Source organism: Colius striatus, chromosome 10 (genome assembly GCF_028858725.1).
Source record: "Colius striatus isolate bColStr4 chromosome 10, bColStr4.1.hap1, whole genome shotgun sequence".
NCBI classification, from domain to species: Eukaryota; Metazoa; Chordata; class Aves; order Coliiformes; family Coliidae; genus Colius; species Colius striatus.
The window spans coordinates 16,768,551-16,786,615 of record NC_084768.1 but is presented as its reverse complement, the minus strand read 5'-3'; the positions used below and the strand labels follow the sequence as shown (position 1 = coordinate 16,786,615).

Here is an 18,065-nt window from a genome sequence, read left to right as displayed (position 1 = left end):
AGGTCAGGACACCGTTTCTTTGAAGTCCAGATAATAACTTTAATAGCTTAATTGCATGTAAGTGGTATGGCTTTAGCATGTCAGTCAGCTCACTGTACCGCTGACTGACCTTCATAACTACAGTTCTGTGACTCGAAAGATTGGGGGGGGGGGGGTTTAGCAGAGATGTGACACAGCTAATTATAACATACACGTTACTTTTTTTCTTCTCCTGTGGGAAAGCCTAAGTTAATAAATACGGAGACGCCATTAGCATCCTATAGAAAGTATATATAGTGTAGAGAGCCGTCGGTTACGTGCGGCAGGAGGGAGAGGTGAAGGTGACAGAGGCCGCGTGTACCTGTGCGCACCGCACGGCCCCGCACCGCCCGGCGCCGCCAGCCCTCCCCACTGCGGAGCCGCGCCGGCCGGGAGGGCGGGGGAGAGGGAGCGGGAGCGGGCTCGCCTCTCCCGCGGCCGCTCCCACGGCCCCGCTGCCGGCGCGGGCGGGGAGGCCCGGGAACAGCGGGGCGTTCGCGGCTGTAACGTGACCCCAGTACCCGGCAGGTATGCTGAAGCCTTTGCTTTAAAAGCACGAAGCGGTGCTGTGGGTGCTTTCGGTGTTGGGATGCCGCAGTAAACCAGCGCTCGGCCGGGTCACGTCGAGCCCGGGAGCGGCCAGGGGTGCGGGCGAGGCCGGCGGCGGCTGCCGGGAGATGGCCGGTGTCCTGCGCGGGGCAGGAGCGGCCCCCGGCCCCCTGTGCGGCCGCAGCGGCTGTGCGAGCCTCGGCTGGCTGTGAGGGTGTCGGTTCTCCGCTCGCAGCGGCTGAAGCGGGCTGGGGATCGCTGGCTCGGCGCTGCCGGCTGCGACACCCTCTGCAGCCCGCACCTGGAGCACAGGCTGTCTCTGCGAAGGTTAGTGGGAATATAGTGTGATATTTGGAACATCTCAAGCCGATTCCGTGAGTTCAGAATGTGCTGCTTTCTCCCCCCCCCCCCCCCCCCTTCTTTTTCTTCTTTCTTTCTTTTTCTTTTTAAATTGAGTATAGCCAGTGCCAGGAATGCAGCAGTGTCAGAGTAGGGCTTAACTTAGAAATGATTGATCAGCTGTAATGATGAGTGGAAACCGTGGTGTACTGTATCCTGCAGTACAATGGAGACCTGATAAAACAAGAGCTGGTTTGGGTTTGTTTTTTTTTTTTTAAAGCCTATTTATGGACCAATTCTTGGTGTTAAACTGCTGATTCAAGGCTTTTCTTGCCCTCTCTGACAGCTGGGGAAATCAAAGGTCTTGGATTGTATCTGAAAACAGACTTGAGTTGTGGTGTGTGTGATGGCTGCTTGAGAAGAGTGGATCTATCTAGACATTTAAAAAAATTAGTCTTGAAGGTAATTTTTTGTTTGAGTTCCATAAAACACTTTTCTTATGCAAATAAATAATAATTTTTCTCCTGTGGCACATCTTTAAGTTTATTCACAACCTAGACTGTCTCCTCTGTTCTTAATGTCACCAATCTTTTTTCTGAAATAAATATTCCTGGCTACATCTTAAGTATTTTACAAAGTATTTTACAATTTTACAAAATTGTTTGGAAGTCAGTAAAATTAGCACCAGATTAACATTTAAATATGTTGAATACTATATAGAGTAACACATCAAACTGTATTTATAAGGTTATCTTCTGTTCTTTCCCCTCATACTCATCTAAAAGCTGAGTATGTCTAATCCTGACACTTGAATTCAGTTACCTTTTGGTCTTTTTGTCTGGTTTACAATCACCATTGGTTTACATACAGTCTTTTATGTTTGGAGAGACAGATATAACCTTGCCAAATGACAAGTTAATGCACTCAGGTAATTTCTCTGAATTGCAGTTTGGCGTGCTAGGTCTCCATTTCCAAGAGAAAATGATGATTATACTAAGGTCTAAGAAAAATGCTGTCTGCCTTGGAAATTGCAGTTTTTTCAAACACTGGGCAGAAGGCTTGTACGTCATAGAATCATAGAATGGTATGGTTGGAAGGAACCTTTAGAGATCACCTGGTCCACTGTCCCCCTGCAGAAGCAGGTCCACCTAGATCAGGTCGCAATGTAGATGTAGGGAAAAAACTTAGCTACAGAAGTAGGCAAGTTTTTCAGAAGAGTGAATGCTCATGAGAGGCTTTTGGTACTCCTTTGGGCACAGAGGGAAATGAGTCAGGATGTCTTGTATATATGATGTTGGTAAGTGAGAAAGGAAGAAGTGTTTAGCAAGTGACTCAGTAATTCCAAAGAGACAGAAATTCCACTATTTAATAAATGTCCTGGCAGCCTATCTGCAAATTGAAGAACTTGCCCAAACTTTTGATTGCATTCTGCAAAACATGTGCAATATTATGAAGAAGGTCTTCAATTCAGTGGAATGTGCAAGTATCTTTCACAGAAGGTAAACATCTTTGGAGTCCAGGTTGTCAATGCAGATTGATCTGATTCTACTTTATTCGTGCTTGCATGTTTTCGAGCTGACATGGGCTTCTTTTCATTTTAGAAATGGAAAATCCTGAAGTGGCTGTGAGCAGCTGCAGTGCTCATGATGACGAAAATCTTGGCAGCTACAAAAGACACCTGTCGATATCACAGGAGGGGTTTTTGGAAGATCAGCTTAGAAGGAAGTTAAAATTCTTCTTCATGAACCCATGTGAGAAATTCTGGGCCCGGGGCAGAAAACCTTGGAAACTTGGGATTCAGCTACTCAAAATAGCGATGGTTACTGTTCAGGTAAGCAGCTATGGAAGCAGGGACTCTTCTTAAGCCCATAGGAAGTCAAGGGAATTCAGGTGACAAATGCTATTCACAGTGTGTTGCAGAGACAGGGAGACGATAGACTGCAAAACTATCTTAGTTGCATATATATAGCTTAGATCTCAGATGACATAAATTTTCTCCTAAAGCTATTGACTGAAAGAATAGTTTTCCTAGGAGCAGAGATGAAAGGCACTGTGTTTAAGGGTTCGATGTGACCTTTTTTTCCTCTCCTCAAAGGATGGAATCCTTATACATCTGTTCCCCTGATAACTTCTTCACTCTGAATGTGTTTGTGAATAGTCACTTGTATTTCAGCATTACTGAAATCACTGGCTTTTTCATGATGTCTTGTGTATGGTGTACAAACTCTTGTGTTGAAAAACTCCATATATTCTGTCTCACTCTTCCCCACCACAGATTTCATGTTACACATTTATCTGCTGCCCAAAACACAACTGTTTGCCTCAAAGTTCTTTGATTAAGGAGGAAGACAATCTTTCATAAAACCTTTCTAATGCCTCAGATGATGATCCTTCAGAGTTGCTTATGTGCGATTTACCTTTATGGCAGTGTCAGTGCAGTGTCAGTACAAGTACAGAATGTTCTCCATGGTTGCATAAGTGATGAGCAAACTGCAAGAAATAATAGTTCTGCTATACATCTGGCAGAGTGTTTTTACCCTTATTTACTGCTTCAGCTTTAAATATATCATCACCCTTTGATTGTCGTCTGTCCCATTTTTCAACAAAAGAAAATTGTGTGGTGGAGGAACATAAATAAGAAGGAAACTAATGTTGATTTAGCCTTTTCAGGGAAAATCTACCCATAGCTAATTCAGCCTTAGCACTGTTGATTTGCTGGTGTATTCCTGTGTGCCTAGCATGCTGAACTTGCCCACAGAGCATTTTGGTATCTCTGTAACTGAGTTATCCTTATCAAAACCTACATATCCAGTCTGCATCATGGCCATAAAACTAATCTGTAGACTGATGAGATTCTCCACAGTACTCCTGATGCTGGATTTGAAACAACAGTCACTGAAGAATTGTGAGCTCCTGCAAACAATACATCACATTCTTCTTGAAACTTTTTTCAGCCTGGATACTAGCTAGAAGGGTTTTATGCTTTTTGTGAACAGCTGCAATATATTTTTAACAGTGTCAGAGGTTATCCTGTTACAAGCACAGTTTTGATCAGTTATTCTTAAAGCACCTTTCACTGAAACAAGAGGGAGACGTGTTTGTTTTTCTGAGTTGTCCTCAATTTGCCTTTTCTGTGCTGGAGTAAGGACTTCAAAGTAGAGTCTGTTAAGTCCTGTCCTGCCTTTTTGGCTGAGGAACGCTGATGTTTCTCAAGCCAAGTCATATTAACTTCAGGCTGAACTAACAAAGTAAGTGTAATAGTATATAGGTAGCTTGAATTTGAGATAGTATCCTTTTCTTTGTAAAAAATCGAGTCCTTGGCTAAGATGCTGGTAAACATGTAAAAGGAACATTCTTGAAATCCATTGTTTCCTTAAAGTAAAACTCTTTTTTGACCAGCTGTGAAATAGAATAGTCTGTGTGTAACTACCGTGTCTACAGCCTGACAAAAGAGTGGCTGTTTTAGGACAGGATTCATATGTTAATCCAGAAGTCAACTTTGCCTTTGAACAGGAAATACAAATGTCTTTTTCAGTTGGTGGTTTTTGGACTGAGCAATCAAATGGTGGTTGCCTTCAAAGAAGAGAACACTGTTGCATTCAAACATCTCTTCTTGAAAGGCTACATGGACAGAATGGATGATACCTATGCTGTATACACACAAACAGATGTCTATGACCAGATATTCTTTGCAATAAACCAGGTAAGGATTATCACTACAGTGTATACAAGATATGTCTTCTTTGCCTAGTACCTTTTCTTCTTCCACTTTCTCTGGTGGTATCTGAAATTGAACTTCTCTGCCAATTGCTTAAGGCTAGAGTGTGAACTCGATTAGGTTTTCTGTCACTGCCAGAGCATTGTACTTGTGGCGACATCTTTAAAGCTAATCAGTATAGTAATTCTGTGCTAAATGCAGGCCTTGGGTTAAAGCCAGACTTCTTTGTAAGTAATGCATTAGACTTTCTAATAAGAATTGTAAGGAGAGAAAAACAATAAGCAAAAAGGTACCGAACTTATAATTTTTGTCAAACACCTTGAAGTATTTGCGGACTCAGCTGCAGTGTGGTATAAGCTTCCAAGTTCTTTAGGTGACCTTTTAAATAGAAAAGATGAATTATGGCACAGTTCCAAGCACTTCTGTTTTATTTTGTTTTCAGGGACTAACAGTTTTGATGCCATCTAAGTAAGTTTTTCTGTTTATTATGAACCCTAGTACTTACAGCTGCCCAACATCTCTGTTGGAAACCATGATTATGAGAAGAAGGGAGCAGAAGAGACAGCTCTGGCCGTGTGTCAGCAGTTCTACAAGCGAGGAACCATCTGTCCTGGAAACGACACGTTTGATATAGACCCAGAGATTGTGACTGGTGATGAACCTAATCTATTGTGTCAGATCTTTGTGAGGAGAGGCTCTACATTTATGATAATTTCTTAACACCCCCCCACCCAGTACTGTATAGTTCTGTCACATGATTTATATTGAACTTACTACTAGCCAAAACTGTTAAGAAAACCCTCTGTGTAACTGACCTCTAGCCCTCACTTCCAAGATAACAGTCCTTTACTGCCACAAAACAAGTGCTGAGCTGTTAAGCAAGTATTTTGGGCTAGTTTCAGGAGCCTTTTCTGTGAATTCATGATGAGTGATTTGGCTGGTGTTTGGGGAAGCCAGTTTATTTATCAACTAGCTTTGCGAATGACTCCTCACTTAAGAGTGTTATCTTGTCTGGTGTAGTCAACAGCTCCTTACAGCCCTGGGAGTGGGAAAGGCAGATTACAGTTAAAGAGCATGATAACCCGTGAGATATTGTTGTGAGTACTTATCCATTGCAGACTGCTTGTACATTGAGCCAATGATGCCGTTAGGCAACGCAACAGTGGGAAAGCACAATTTGAATTTCACTCTGGATTTTCACAGGTGAGGAGGAATCTGCACCTCCTGGATTTGGGACATTTGTGGGGCATTTGTGCATTTTCCTTGTGACAAGCTTATGCAAAGCTCTTTTGCAGACTGGTGACAGTGCAGCTCATGTTCAATCTGAAGGCAATCAATCTCCAGACTGTTCGTCACCACGAGCTCCCTGACTGTTACGATTTCACTCTGACGGTAGGTGGGAGCCTACCGTGTGCCTTTTTGTTCAAAACAAGAAACCATTCTTGCTGGTTTACCATGCACAGTCATTGCAGATGTTTCCCAAAGAGTGTTGGACCATTGATTGGTTCTCAGTGGTATCTGGATTACTCTATCATGGCTTAGTGTACCCTGTAAATTACTGTCAGTTGTGACTGTGAGAGGTTAAGCTTAGAGTGCTTGTTGATCCACTTGCTTGGCTTATGGCCTTTTGTGCTCTAATCCATCTGAAGTATAACAAAAGCATAAACCTCTTCTCTTTAGAGAGAAGCTTTTAGGAAAGGTTGATTTCAGACCATAGAGGTATGAGGCTGTGGTTTAAAAGAATTTCACTGATTATCTAGTTGATCAAGCAATGTGTGGCAAATATGTGGTTCACCAGATTTGTCTTTCACTTTGACAGCATTTCTTTGAATAACCTGGAATTACTTTAAGCTTAAACAAGTCTCGTAGCTTTTCCCCTGGGAGAATTATTCTGAATCATTATGCAAGCTTAGCAATATATTGTGCTACATATGTAATAGCTTAACTTTAAAATGACATTCACTTGTTTATTTTCTTTTTTTTTTTTGTACAGATAGTGTTTGATAACAAAGCACATAGTGGCAGAATTAAAATAAGTCTCGACAATGACATAGCCATCAGGGAATGTAAAGATTGGCATGTTTCTGGATCAAGTAAGTAACTTAAATATCTTCAAATTTTAATGCTAAACTTCTGCCACAGTGCTTGTTAACCTTTTTCTTTATTAAAATATGAGGTACTGTTGACAAACATTCTTTAGTGGGTGCACTCTAAATCCTCATTTTCTAAGGAATTGTTGTTCAACCTCTGATCTGAAATTCTGGGAACCCAGCTACACCATTGCTTTCCTTAGCAGTTCTCAAACCTTGCGCCATTGATATTGTCAAACCGAAAATTTTCCACACCTTACTGTGTGTCTTCTGGCTTTGGTTACTGAACTCATTGCTTAAGGGTGTGTGTGAACTGCTCTGGTGCAAGGCAACAGAAGGATACATGATAGTGGTGGAAAGTTGAAACTGATTCACTCTTATTTCAGTACTTGGCACCAGGAAAGATAAGGAGGCACTGTTGCTAAGGCGTGCTGGAGTGGAGTGGCTAGAAATGCTTCTTGCTGCTGCTTAAATGTTGTTTGATGTGTATTTGAATGTAACTGAGATGCACAGTATCGTTAAATAATCTATCTTAAATAGTTATCACAATAGCTGCCTTTGTTGGCAGCTATTGAGTCTGGTCCAAACATTGTGTGAGATCCTTTTTAATTAGAGAAAACAAACTTTTGAAAGTCAGAAGCTTTCCAGGACTCTAAATTCCAACTATTTGGGGTTTTTTTTGCTGAAGTAAGCAGTAGGATAAATCAGGTTCATTTTTCTGCTTTGCCACTTTCCCTTTTGCTGTGCCCATGTTAGGAAAGGAAGAGCTGGAAGTTAAAACAAAGGTTTGTTTTTTAAAGATCCAGGTTGCAGTTAATTTGGAGGAATTTAATGAAATGCATCACAGAGTATGAAACACACCACTGATGCAAATGCATATTCCATAAACACTCTATCATGTAGCTTTGCTAGCTGCCACGTTATAAATGCACACCAGATGGCATGCTGCCTCTGACAGACTGCTAGTGCAGCAGAATCAGAGGGTTTGCATACCAGCCCTCTGTAATAATGCACTTTTGGTATCTATGTAGATTGCCTCTGTAACAGTTTTCAAAACTGTCTCCTGGAGCACCCTGTATTATTTTCAGAAAGCCAAGGAGAAATACACAAGTAATGATTGCAAGTGGACAATAACAAGTTGTTGCTGTTCTGGACTACGCTGCAAAACCAACTTAAATGGCAACACCACATGCGTTAGTGACTTTGGTATAAGCAAGAATTAGGTGGGCTTTTTTCTGAACAGTTCTGTTTATGAATTCAACTAGAACTTTAGTATCCTATTTTGGACAATTTGAACAGTTACTCTTTTAACATTAAAAATCAAATCTTAATATTGTCTCATCTAGTTTCAGCTGTATGATAGGTATAAAACCCCCAAAGAGGTCTAGTGGTAGGCATGGTGCAAAATTTTATCTTAGTTGATCAAGAATATGAATTTTAGTAACATAAGAGATGGAGAACTCATGTCTAGCTCAATGTTGGCTGAGCAGAAAATTGTCTGCACTGCTCTAGGACAGAAAACCTATTGAATAGTCAAACACTGCTCTGGAAGAGAGGATACATACTGTAAAATTCCTGGGATTTCTTTTTTTTTTGTCAAGTTCTATCAGTCAAAAGGTCATTCCAGTGCCTGTAAAATGGACAACTCCCACTTTAAATTCTGCAGGGCTCTAAGAAGCACTGTGGTATATTTTTGATGTGGTGTCAACCTTCCTAAATGAACTGAAGTTGTATCTGTAATGCAGATGAACTCGTATCTTTCATGAAAATATGTTAGATAGCATTTTTCCCACAAAAGTGTAATATTTCTTGTAATTCAGGTGTGTAAACATAGTTAATATAAAAAATTGATTCTTCAATACTTCAGTTGGTCAACAAGATGAAATACATCTGATTATACATATATACATTTTTGTTCTTGCAGTACAGAAGAACACTCATTACATGATGATCTTTGATGCTTTTGTTATATTGACTTGTCTGGCCTCATTGATCCTTTGCACACGATCAGTGGTTAAAGGAATTCGGCTCCAAAGGGTGGGTATGACTCTTTCCTTGGAAAGTCCTCCTGTCTTGTGTAAATCTGATTAACTGTTTTCTTTCCTTCTTTTCCCTAGGAATTTGTAAGCTTTTTCCTATATTATTATAAGAAAGAAGTATCTTTCAGTGATCAAATGGAATTTGTCAATGGATGGTACATCCTGATTATGGTTAGCGATGTCTTAACTATTGTTGGATCAACTCTAAAGATGGAGATACAAGCCAAGGTAAGCTTTTTACTCTGTCAGTTGGAAGCAAACCTGATTTTTTCTGACCCAGAGAGGTACAAATCTCTCAGAGGATTTTAAGCCGGCTGTAGTTGAGCGTGAGTGGCATCACATTTGAAAACTCTTTCTCCTCTGGAATTATAACTGAGATATGTTGTTTCTAGTTGAGAGATTTAAAAACTCCAAATATCACTAGATATTCTAATTATCTTCCCTGCTTTGTGACTGCAAAGAATAAAATGAACTTCATCTCTGAAAGTTTTAAGACTGCTGACCTGCTCTCTTCCCCAGTTAGGACCACTTATATTTGCTTATTTGATTTTTTTTTTCCTCAATTTAGCATTTAACTTTATGTTGCTCATTTAACAAGTGTTTAACTAATACAGAGACTCTCTCCTTAGTCACGGAATCATAGAATAGTAGGGTTGGAGGGGACCTTTAGAGATCATCTAGTCGAACCCCCCTGCAGAAGCAGGTCAACCTAAATAGGTCACACAGGAACATGTCCAGGCGGGTCTTGAAGACCTCCAAGGAAGGAGCCTGCACACCCTCCCTGGGCAGCCTGTGCCAGGGCTCCCTCACTGAAACAGTGAAATAGTTTTTTCTTATATTTAAATGGAACTTTTTGTGTTCCAGCTTCATCCCATTACCCCTTGTCCTGTTGCTAGATACAATAGAAGAAAGGGATGCTCCAACTTCCTTAAACATAATTTTTCTGCTTTCCTCGCTTCTGGTTGGCAGCATGTACATAACAGTCAGCCACAGCCAGGTTCTAGGTCTTCAATTTCTGAAAAAACCTTTGATACAGAAAACCAAAATCTTTTAAAGATATATTATTTGCAGACAGAATTATGGAAGAAAACTTATAACAAAATGCTATCCTGAAGCCCTCTAGTATTCAGATAATGTTCTTCACCAAATCTGTAGCAGACTTTGAAGTGTGACATTGCAACACAATGGACTTTGGGTGGCAGTGATGAAAGGATGGGTCTGAAATCCATCTGATTATCATAAATGCCCTGTACAAGTTACCCTGTATTACTTTAGGAACTATAAACTCAGTTCTTAGGAGCAGAAACAAACTATGAGGAAGCTGGCTAAGCGATAAATCTATCCTTTGGGAGAACTGAATACAAGAACAAGATTGGAGTAAGATCTTGCATTTGGGATTCTGGTATCTTATATATATAAATACCTCTATTTATTTTTTTTAATAAGATAGTATTTTAGCAAAACTCTTCTCTACATGTACATTTCACTTCATTTTGCAGGCCCTGTGGACCATAATAAGATCTTGTTCCATGTTACTGTGAAAGTTAATGACTGAATAAGTTCCATTAAAGTAGTCTAAATTTGTTTTTTGTCAAACTGCAAATAAATTATACTAATATAACATATTGTCCAACTCTTAGAGGAATAAAACCAGAAAACAGTGAGAACTTTTTATTCATATAAGCTGTCATGATCCATTTCAGAGTAGAGTTGCAGTTCCAGGGACAGAGTATATGCTAACTTGGACAAAAACAGGACAGTATGTACAGGTGGAAAAAAACAGTGAAGTGCCAATAAAATATAAATGAAGTTCAGGTTAGAATTAATTAGAAGCTAATTATTCTTCTCCTTGATAACTTTCTACATCTCACAGTTCCCAGCTACCTAATAAGATCCTCCTTAGAATTCATATGAGCTCTGCTGACAAGTCATGCTATTTTTTTTTATCTACATACTGGAAGAGCTTTCCCTGCTTTGTGGTTCCAAAGTCACATCTACACTGTCTGTTGGGATACAGTGGAGAGATTCCAAAGCTGTTCTGGGGAATCTGTCAATACAGATTCCAGAAGCAATTGCGGCAGGTCTTGAAGCAGCACAGAAACATTTGTAGTGCCACTCTGCAGGTCTTAATGAGCCGAGTACAGAGGAGATGCTTTTGGCCTGGCAAGTGAAGCTTGTCTTGTCAGAGTCTATTTTACAAACAGCCATATGTAATAACATGAGAAATGAGTTGCACTTGAAAGTACCCTTGTTCTTTGGTGGGCCTTCTGCTCTCTAGTGCATATTGTCCCATCTAATTTTTAATGACAGAGATTGCCAAGGGAAACAGTGTTTCTTAACAGGTCTTTGTAGTGATGAGGGTTGCAATTGAGAACTGAACAGTTGTTATAATACTCTCTTTTTTTTTTTTTTCTTTCCTTCTTTCTTTTTTTCTTCTTTTTCTAGAGTCTGACAAGTTATGATGTCTGTAGCATACTCCTGGGAACATCCACTATGCTTGTGTGGCTTGGAGTCATTCGCTACCTAGGTTTCTTTCAGAAGTATAATGTAAGGATCTCCTGGGATCTTCGTGCTGTTGGTATTTATTCTGTTTGTTGCTATAAGAGGACTGGCAGAAATACCTGGTTGGATTCTAACTGTTTGCATTGCTTTGTATAGCTTCTCATCCTAACACTGCGTGCAGCATTACCCAATGTAATGAGGTTCTGCTGTTGTGCTGCTATGATCTACCTGGGCTATTGTTTCTGTGGATGGATTGTACTGGGACCATACCATGTGAAGGTACTGTACTTCACATGCAGTAAGACAATGTAACAGAATAGATTCCAAACAAATGAGAGATTACTACTATTGTCTTCAAAGCTTCCATGTCAAGGCCTCCCTGAGTATAAAAATAGTGCATCTTCAACATGATGCTGCTGTTTGAGGAGCCTGACTTCCATGACTCAGTCAGATTGTCCTCGAGTTATGTGTGTTCTGAGTCAGAAGTGGAAGCTGCTGTGACTCCCAGTCACATGCTGGTGTTTTGAAAAATAATGTTCGTTTTGCAAAACACCATTGTTAGACCAAAGCTTTAGAGACTTTATCATTATCCCTTTTAAAAGGGAAATTGGCTTGAATGTGTATGTGATAAACATTGTCCATTCCTCAAATGTTTTACTCTTTGCACCTTGTCATATTCTGGGTGTGGGAAGAGATCTGAGGCAGCCAGTCATCAGCTGTGTTCTTCAGGTCATGCACAGTCATTTGGTCCAAGTGAAGTGGTGATGGATGTCCTTGTCTTCTTCCCTCCTCTCTAGTTTCGTTCTCTGAACATGGTTTCCGAATGCCTTTTTTCATTGATCAATGGAGATGACATGTTTGCCACCTTTGCAAAAATGCAGCAGAAAAGTTACTTGGTTTGGTTGTTCAGTAGGATATACCTTTACTCCTTCATCAGTCTGTTCATCTACATGGTGCTGAGTCTCTTCATCGCACTCATTACAGATACATATGAAACTGTCAAGGTAAACACAGACTCTTCATTTGCAATCAAAATGCAAGATTAGTGCTATCCAGACTCTCATTCAATATTTTGACTTGCAGTGCATGTCAATTTAAAGAATAAATATACTGGCTACTTTTGAGGGTATAGAGTGATGATGGGAAGTTTTTAATCCCTCACTACTTCAGTTTTCATACAAGCCTGTCTGATTTCCTGCTCCAATGGGAGCTAAATATCTACTAAAAAGCAGTAGTTTCATAATCAGTTCTGTGAATCTTTTAATTTCAGACTTGAGCAATGTCTGCAAAGTGGTCTGAGGAGGATTTGGGTTATTGTATGTTTTTAGTCTTGGTAAAGGTTTAACTAAGTATTCATTTTTAGCACTACCAGCAAGATGGCTTTCCGGAGACAGAACTGCAGAGATTTATATCACAGTGCAAAGACTTGCCAAACTCTGGCAGGTACAGGTTAGAGGAGGAGAGTTCTGCATCTCTCTTCTGTTGTTGTAATGGTATGTACTTATATTAAAATCGTACATTAAGGTATATGCAAAAGCAACACACCACAAAATGTCCCTGGTGTAATGTTTATGAGTAGTACTTAAATTTTTAAGAGTGGGGGGGAAAAAAGAAACCCACAAAAAACCCCCAAACTATTTCTAATGCTTCACAATGGAGCACTTCAGTGAACTGTCTGCAGCCAACAAACTGCTTAGGAGAGGTGAGGGTGCTTTTAAATGAAGAACCACTTAACATATCAAAAATAGTACAGGAACTTAGATAACATACACAGTAACTTGAGAACACTGCATGTATAATGTGCAAGCATTAACATTTCCTGTAGCCACTGTGATAGGCAGGACTTACTGAACTCCTTCAGTATCTTCTTACTCGCTTTCTAATGAGACCTTGTGCAGTAAGGTGTCCTAGCTTAAGGATAACAGGCCTGAAACTTAGGGAGAAAATCAGCTTGCCAAGGTTTTAAGACAGCATGCAGTTTAAGACACTATCACAGCGCTTGGAAAAGCATTGCCTAACTTCTATTATGGAGGGCATAATGCTTCAGTTATTTGAAGTTTTGTTTCTTCAGGAATACTGATTGCAGGAATCATGGTTTATGTTTAACCTGGCTGGCAGCAGCTCTGAGCCTTGCTTGCTGAAGAGTCCCTTGCCGAGGAAGCCTTAAAATATTTGCAGCTTGATTAAAAAGATCAAAGGCATTTGCAGCTCCTTGGTACTGGGCTTTTCCAGTGTGGTATATTGTTATATGCTGTATAAAATACATTTATGACAGGGAGGAGATGGAGACAGATTTCAGAGCAGAGAGACAACAGAGCCTGCAGTGAGTCAGTCCAGAGCAGAGAGCCGATGTTCTGACCTGACGTTTTACTGGAGAGAAAAGTGGGGGATGAAGCAGAGCAGGGCATCTTGTTCCTGGGTAAAGGGCATGGACACGTTAATGTTTTCTTCTCAGCACACATGTCTCAGTTTAACCAAGCAAGAAACCCAACGTGAGGCGGGACAAGACAGGGATTTAATACTTTCCCTACTGACTGTGGGGAGGGATCAGGACTCTAGAAGAGCATAGGAAAAGGAAAACTTTGTTATTCCCAAGCAACTTGTTCCTTCAGGAGTATTGAACGGCTGGCAGCACCCTGGACTCGAATGGAGCTGTAGGCATTTCAGAGCCTCGTTTCCTAAATGGATAGCCTACTCTTTAATGATTCTACCCTGTTGCCACATGTCTTGATCCACGTGTATGCCTCATACCATGCATGTCAGTGTTCCAAACTTTGTCTGGAAATTGTGTGTTACTTTCTCTAGAAGCTAGTCCAGGGGCTGAGTTTGCAGTTGCCTGTAGTTACTGGACATTGCTCCATTAGCTCTGTACTGTGGCCTTCCTTCTGCTTTTAGTTTGAAACAAATAACCTGTAGGAATAAGCAAATGTCTCGTGTGGGATGTTGTGCTATCATTTCTATGGCTTCCACTCCTTAAACAGTCATATGGTCCTACAGGGCACACAAAGCTTCTCAATTCTTTTACATGGTCAAAATGTTTTATTGTAGTTAATAGCAATTTTTTATTAGTGTATGTCAAATTAGTAATTAAATAGTTCAGATTCATTTTTAAGGCACCTTGTACAATAGAACTGTTATTTGATGCACGCACCTGAGAGCTTTTCTCTCTTCTCCTGTACAGGTTGTAGTGAACATATGTAATGGATTGTGAGAGTGTACCATGGAGGCTTTAAAGCAGCACACACTACAAGACCTGGAGAGTGGAGCTGGTGAAAAACCTTATACCTAAAGCTTGTATTTGCTTTTCTCAAAAAACAGTGTAAGCCCGTGGCAGAAACTTATGATAAACTTAGACATTCTCACTGCTAATTCAGGGAGTTAGGGTGTTTGGGTTTTTTATTATCTTTGTTGTGTTTGTTTCTTCAGTTAAATTGTGCTAGAATATAAAGGGCATTAAAAAGCTACCTGTGTTCAGAGACTTGGTTAGATTATGTGACTAGACTAGAAATGCAATAACTTTCAACTATAAGTAGTAGTGCAGGACAACTGCAATTTTGAACATCAACCTAGCCCTCAGTACTGCAGGCATTCTCTATCTGTGGCTGACCTGTCACTAAGTGAACGAAAGCTCTCTCTAAAGGCCTCAGTATTTATTGTTTATCTGCACTCATAGTATAAATAAATTGAAACTATCAAATTTGGTGTCATTTGTTTCTGGAGACATTACAGTGAAATCGAAACACAAGGCATTCAAGTATGGCAGAGACCATAAACTAGGTATTTCTCTAAACATAAGTACCACTTCATGTAACTATCAGTCTCCTCTAAGAGAGGCCAGGGATATGCCAGGCCAAAACTGAAGTTGTAGGGGTGAGTTGAGTGGCAAAATGTAGTTAACTCCTATATCCAGCACTGGGTAGGATCAGTTCAGCTTCCCAGTGGGCTGACTTGATGTTTTTAAAGTCAGGCAAAAGCACTTTCAAAATATCTATTTTTTTTTAAGTTTGAAATCTTCCTCTGATACATGTTTGTAAACCTGAAGTCTAAACTGAGTTAAATACACAGAAGATATGTCTCTGGGAGCCTTACTTGTTAAGGCTTTATAAACAAGATATTTGCTACCAACCTAACAACCTGGTACTGTCAGTGCCTGAAACGTTAGATTTTATAGAAGTTCAGTCTTGACAACTTAGTTTATATACTTTGTTGGTTGTGATACCATTTAATGGATGCCTTATTTTCTATAGTCTACTCACTCTGGGAGCAGAATAGAGAGCCAAAGGGAAGCATATTTTAGATGACATGCATTTATGAGCAGCTTTCCCGTAGCTGTGTGTTGTGACAATGTATAATGCAGTGCACACAGGTAGAGGACACCAAACATGTTCTGTCTGAATGTTTACATACTGTAAATGTGCTATAATAAACATTTCCAGCTGCAGTGAGTACTGGATGTGTCACTGTTCATCTTAAGAGTAAATGTTGCCAGAGTGATACAGGAGCCTTTTTCTTTTCTAATAGCAATATGCAATTTCTGGCATAAAGTGTGTTGAGTGTATGAATTTGTATTTCCTGCTAGCTCCTATGGGTCCTGCTGAGGACCTGTGCCCACCTGATCCTGTTTAACAACACTTCAGAGTTCACCATAGAAACAAATAAGTGAATATAAAACCTTAATCTACAAGTTTTCCTGTGCATAACGTGAAAGGCAAACCAAACACAAGGTGTAAGCAGATTATTCACAGTATCTGAGAGTTCCCTGTGTTGAGGTCCTTGTCTTCCAACAGTCACCTAAGATTGAAGACTTGTGAAGCTTTTTTAGGAGATTATGGCAATCAAGCCTCAAAAGGAGACATTATGTGACCCTTTTTTCTGCTGACACATTAAACTGGATATGGATCTTCAACAACACACCACTATTGTATGGAATAGTTTGTGCAAGAAGTTCTGACAAGATAGCAAACACTTTAAGATTACTGAAATGCAGAAGGCTGACTTCTTATCAAGGCTTTTTCATACAGAGTTAAAACCAAGCTAAGATTAATAATTTACTCAAAATGCAGGTGCATTTGATAAACAGCTATGGAATACTTTGTTTGCCAGTACAGTTACAAGGCAAGTAGTAGTCTGATTTTGTTTAGAAACAGTGCAGAGCATCATCACTTCATCACTGTTAATGTGAAATTGGCAACAAGTTTCAACAAAATTTGAGAGTGCGCTAAAATATCAAAAGCTTAACAAAGTTTTATAGAGGTAGGGAGAAGTCATGTTAAAAGAAACCTACAGTATGTGCATGTGGCACATAAAGCTACAATGGATGACTCCAAAGCAGAATCATATATAGATTCTTTCAATTCCTAAAAGGATAAATCTTCCACTGAAGACTGGTTTCTGTCACCTTAGGGGCAAACTTCACTGTGAAGCTTGTTTTGTAGTGACATCGCTGTTAGAGTCTTCATGTAATGACCCATCCTTGTGCTACAGCTAGAAAGTCATAGAAACTCAGTAGAAAGACCACGCTTTGTTACTTCTGCTAAACTACACAGCTTTTAATTTAGCATTGCTGGCATTGTGTGGGTTTGGGGAGGAAAGAGCTGATGAAAGGCAACTTGCCTTCAAACAGTAATGGGCAGGGTCACAGTGCAAAGTCAGAGGGAAGGACTATCTAGATGCAGGAGAAAGATGTGTAAACAAAGGCTAGGATGAAGTGGAAGGAAAAGAAGGGACAACTGCTTATGTGCCATTGTTCATTTCTATCTGTGAGTGCAGACTGTTACATGAGGGAAGGAATAAGTAACCTGAAAGCTTACTGGCTTACATCTGCTCAAAATGTCCAGTTCTGATTGGAAAAATAAATGCTGCTTGTATTACATATCTGATATCTTTCCATATTTTGGATTTTTTTAAGGAAACCAGACACTCAAAGAATGTATTGTTTGCCTTGATAATGCTGCTGGCAATCTAAGTGCTTGATCTCCAGATTTCTGACCTGCTTGATCCTTGGTGTTCAGGACATTCATCTGCCTGATTATTTTGCCTTGAAGATGCCAGTCAATGCCATGTCTTCTAGCCTACAGAGTGTTTGAGGTGCAGAGCAGCTATGCCCAAGAATTTGTGGTTACTGCTGTTGTGAGTGTGGTGGGGCTTTTAAATCTTATTTCATCAAAATATATGATGTGCTGGTTATGGCCTTGTATAACAATGGTCTTGTTTTAAAAACACCTTGTGACTCCAACAGTATCACATGATGTCAACATTAACAATGCCAGTAATGCATGGGAAGCTGCATCCTGGAGACATGAGTGTCTTTGTGGTGATACAATCATTCAGGCACAGATAGAACTGCAGAATTCAGGTGGGGAGAGGAAAGAACCAGATAAAGCATCAGATAAACTCATTAGGCTTAAAAATGCTGTCCTAAAGAAAACAGGGCTTTCAATGCTGTTCAAGAAGGTGTGGAGAGGTAAGAGAGTTTCTTTGTGCTGATTCTTACTGGGCTCTGGAAAGAGTTGCCTGAAAAATAATATTTCCTTGTGAAAGTAAGTTGTAGGTGCTACACTTGGGTAACAATTTCTCATAGCAAGACTCATTGCAATGTTGATGTTTGGCATATGCCCAGGTAGTGAAAGCTTCTTGTTTTCAGCAGAGCTCAGCTCTCTTGTCACAAAGCAGTTACACTGAGGGGAGGAGAGAGGTGGGAGTCTACACTTGTTTCTAAGTACCAGTTTCCACACTGGATGAAAGCATATTCTCAGGGGAAGGTAAACATCATACACTGCCATACCCACGGCGAGGTCATGTGGAGAGCTC

General features: G+C 40.2%; 1 protein-coding gene across 6 annotated transcripts; it reads left to right on the top strand.

The window, feature by feature from the left end:
* Nucleotides 1-411: 411 nt before the first annotated feature.
* Nucleotides 412-14,952, top strand: MCOLN3 (mucolipin TRP cation channel 3). Of its 6 annotated transcripts, none has more exons than XM_062003879.1 (14): nucleotides 412-546; nucleotides 2,508-2,737; nucleotides 4,442-4,609; nucleotides 5,123-5,276; nucleotides 5,743-5,827; nucleotides 5,920-6,016; nucleotides 6,618-6,717; nucleotides 8,639-8,751; nucleotides 8,832-8,981; nucleotides 11,199-11,300; nucleotides 11,412-11,534; nucleotides 12,053-12,259; nucleotides 12,619-12,748; nucleotides 14,437-14,952. In XM_062003879.1, exons 2-14 carry the CDS (start codon nucleotides 2,510-2,512, stop codon nucleotides 14,454-14,456), a joined length of 1,677 nt encoding a protein of 558 aa, XP_061859863.1. In that variant the 5' UTR covers nucleotides 412-546; nucleotides 2,508-2,509; the 3' UTR covers nucleotides 14,457-14,952. The 6 variants fall into 6 exon arrangements, with proteins under 6 accessions (XP_061859863.1, XP_061859862.1, XP_061859864.1 ...); XM_062003878.1 differs by having other exon boundaries at nucleotides 412-894; XM_062003880.1 differs by having other exon boundaries at nucleotides 412-894; nucleotides 5,920-6,020; nucleotides 6,622-6,717.
* The last annotated feature ends 3,113 nt before the right edge of the window (nucleotides 14,953-18,065 follow it).

Bases quoted from the DNA above. Each gene is read 5' to 3' on its own strand.
- MCOLN3 (XM_062003879.1), top strand. From the start codon at position 2,510: ATGGAAAATCCTGAAGTGGCTGTGAGCAGCTGCAGTGCTCATGATGAC. The intron at 4,610-5,122 runs GTAAGGATTATC...TATGAACCCTAG, and splicing joins TATTCTTTGCAATAAACCAG to TACTTACAGCTGCCCAACAT. The intron at 12,260-12,618 runs GTAAACACAGAC...ATTCATTTTTAG, and splicing joins ATACATATGAAACTGTCAAG to CACTACCAGCAAGATGGCTT.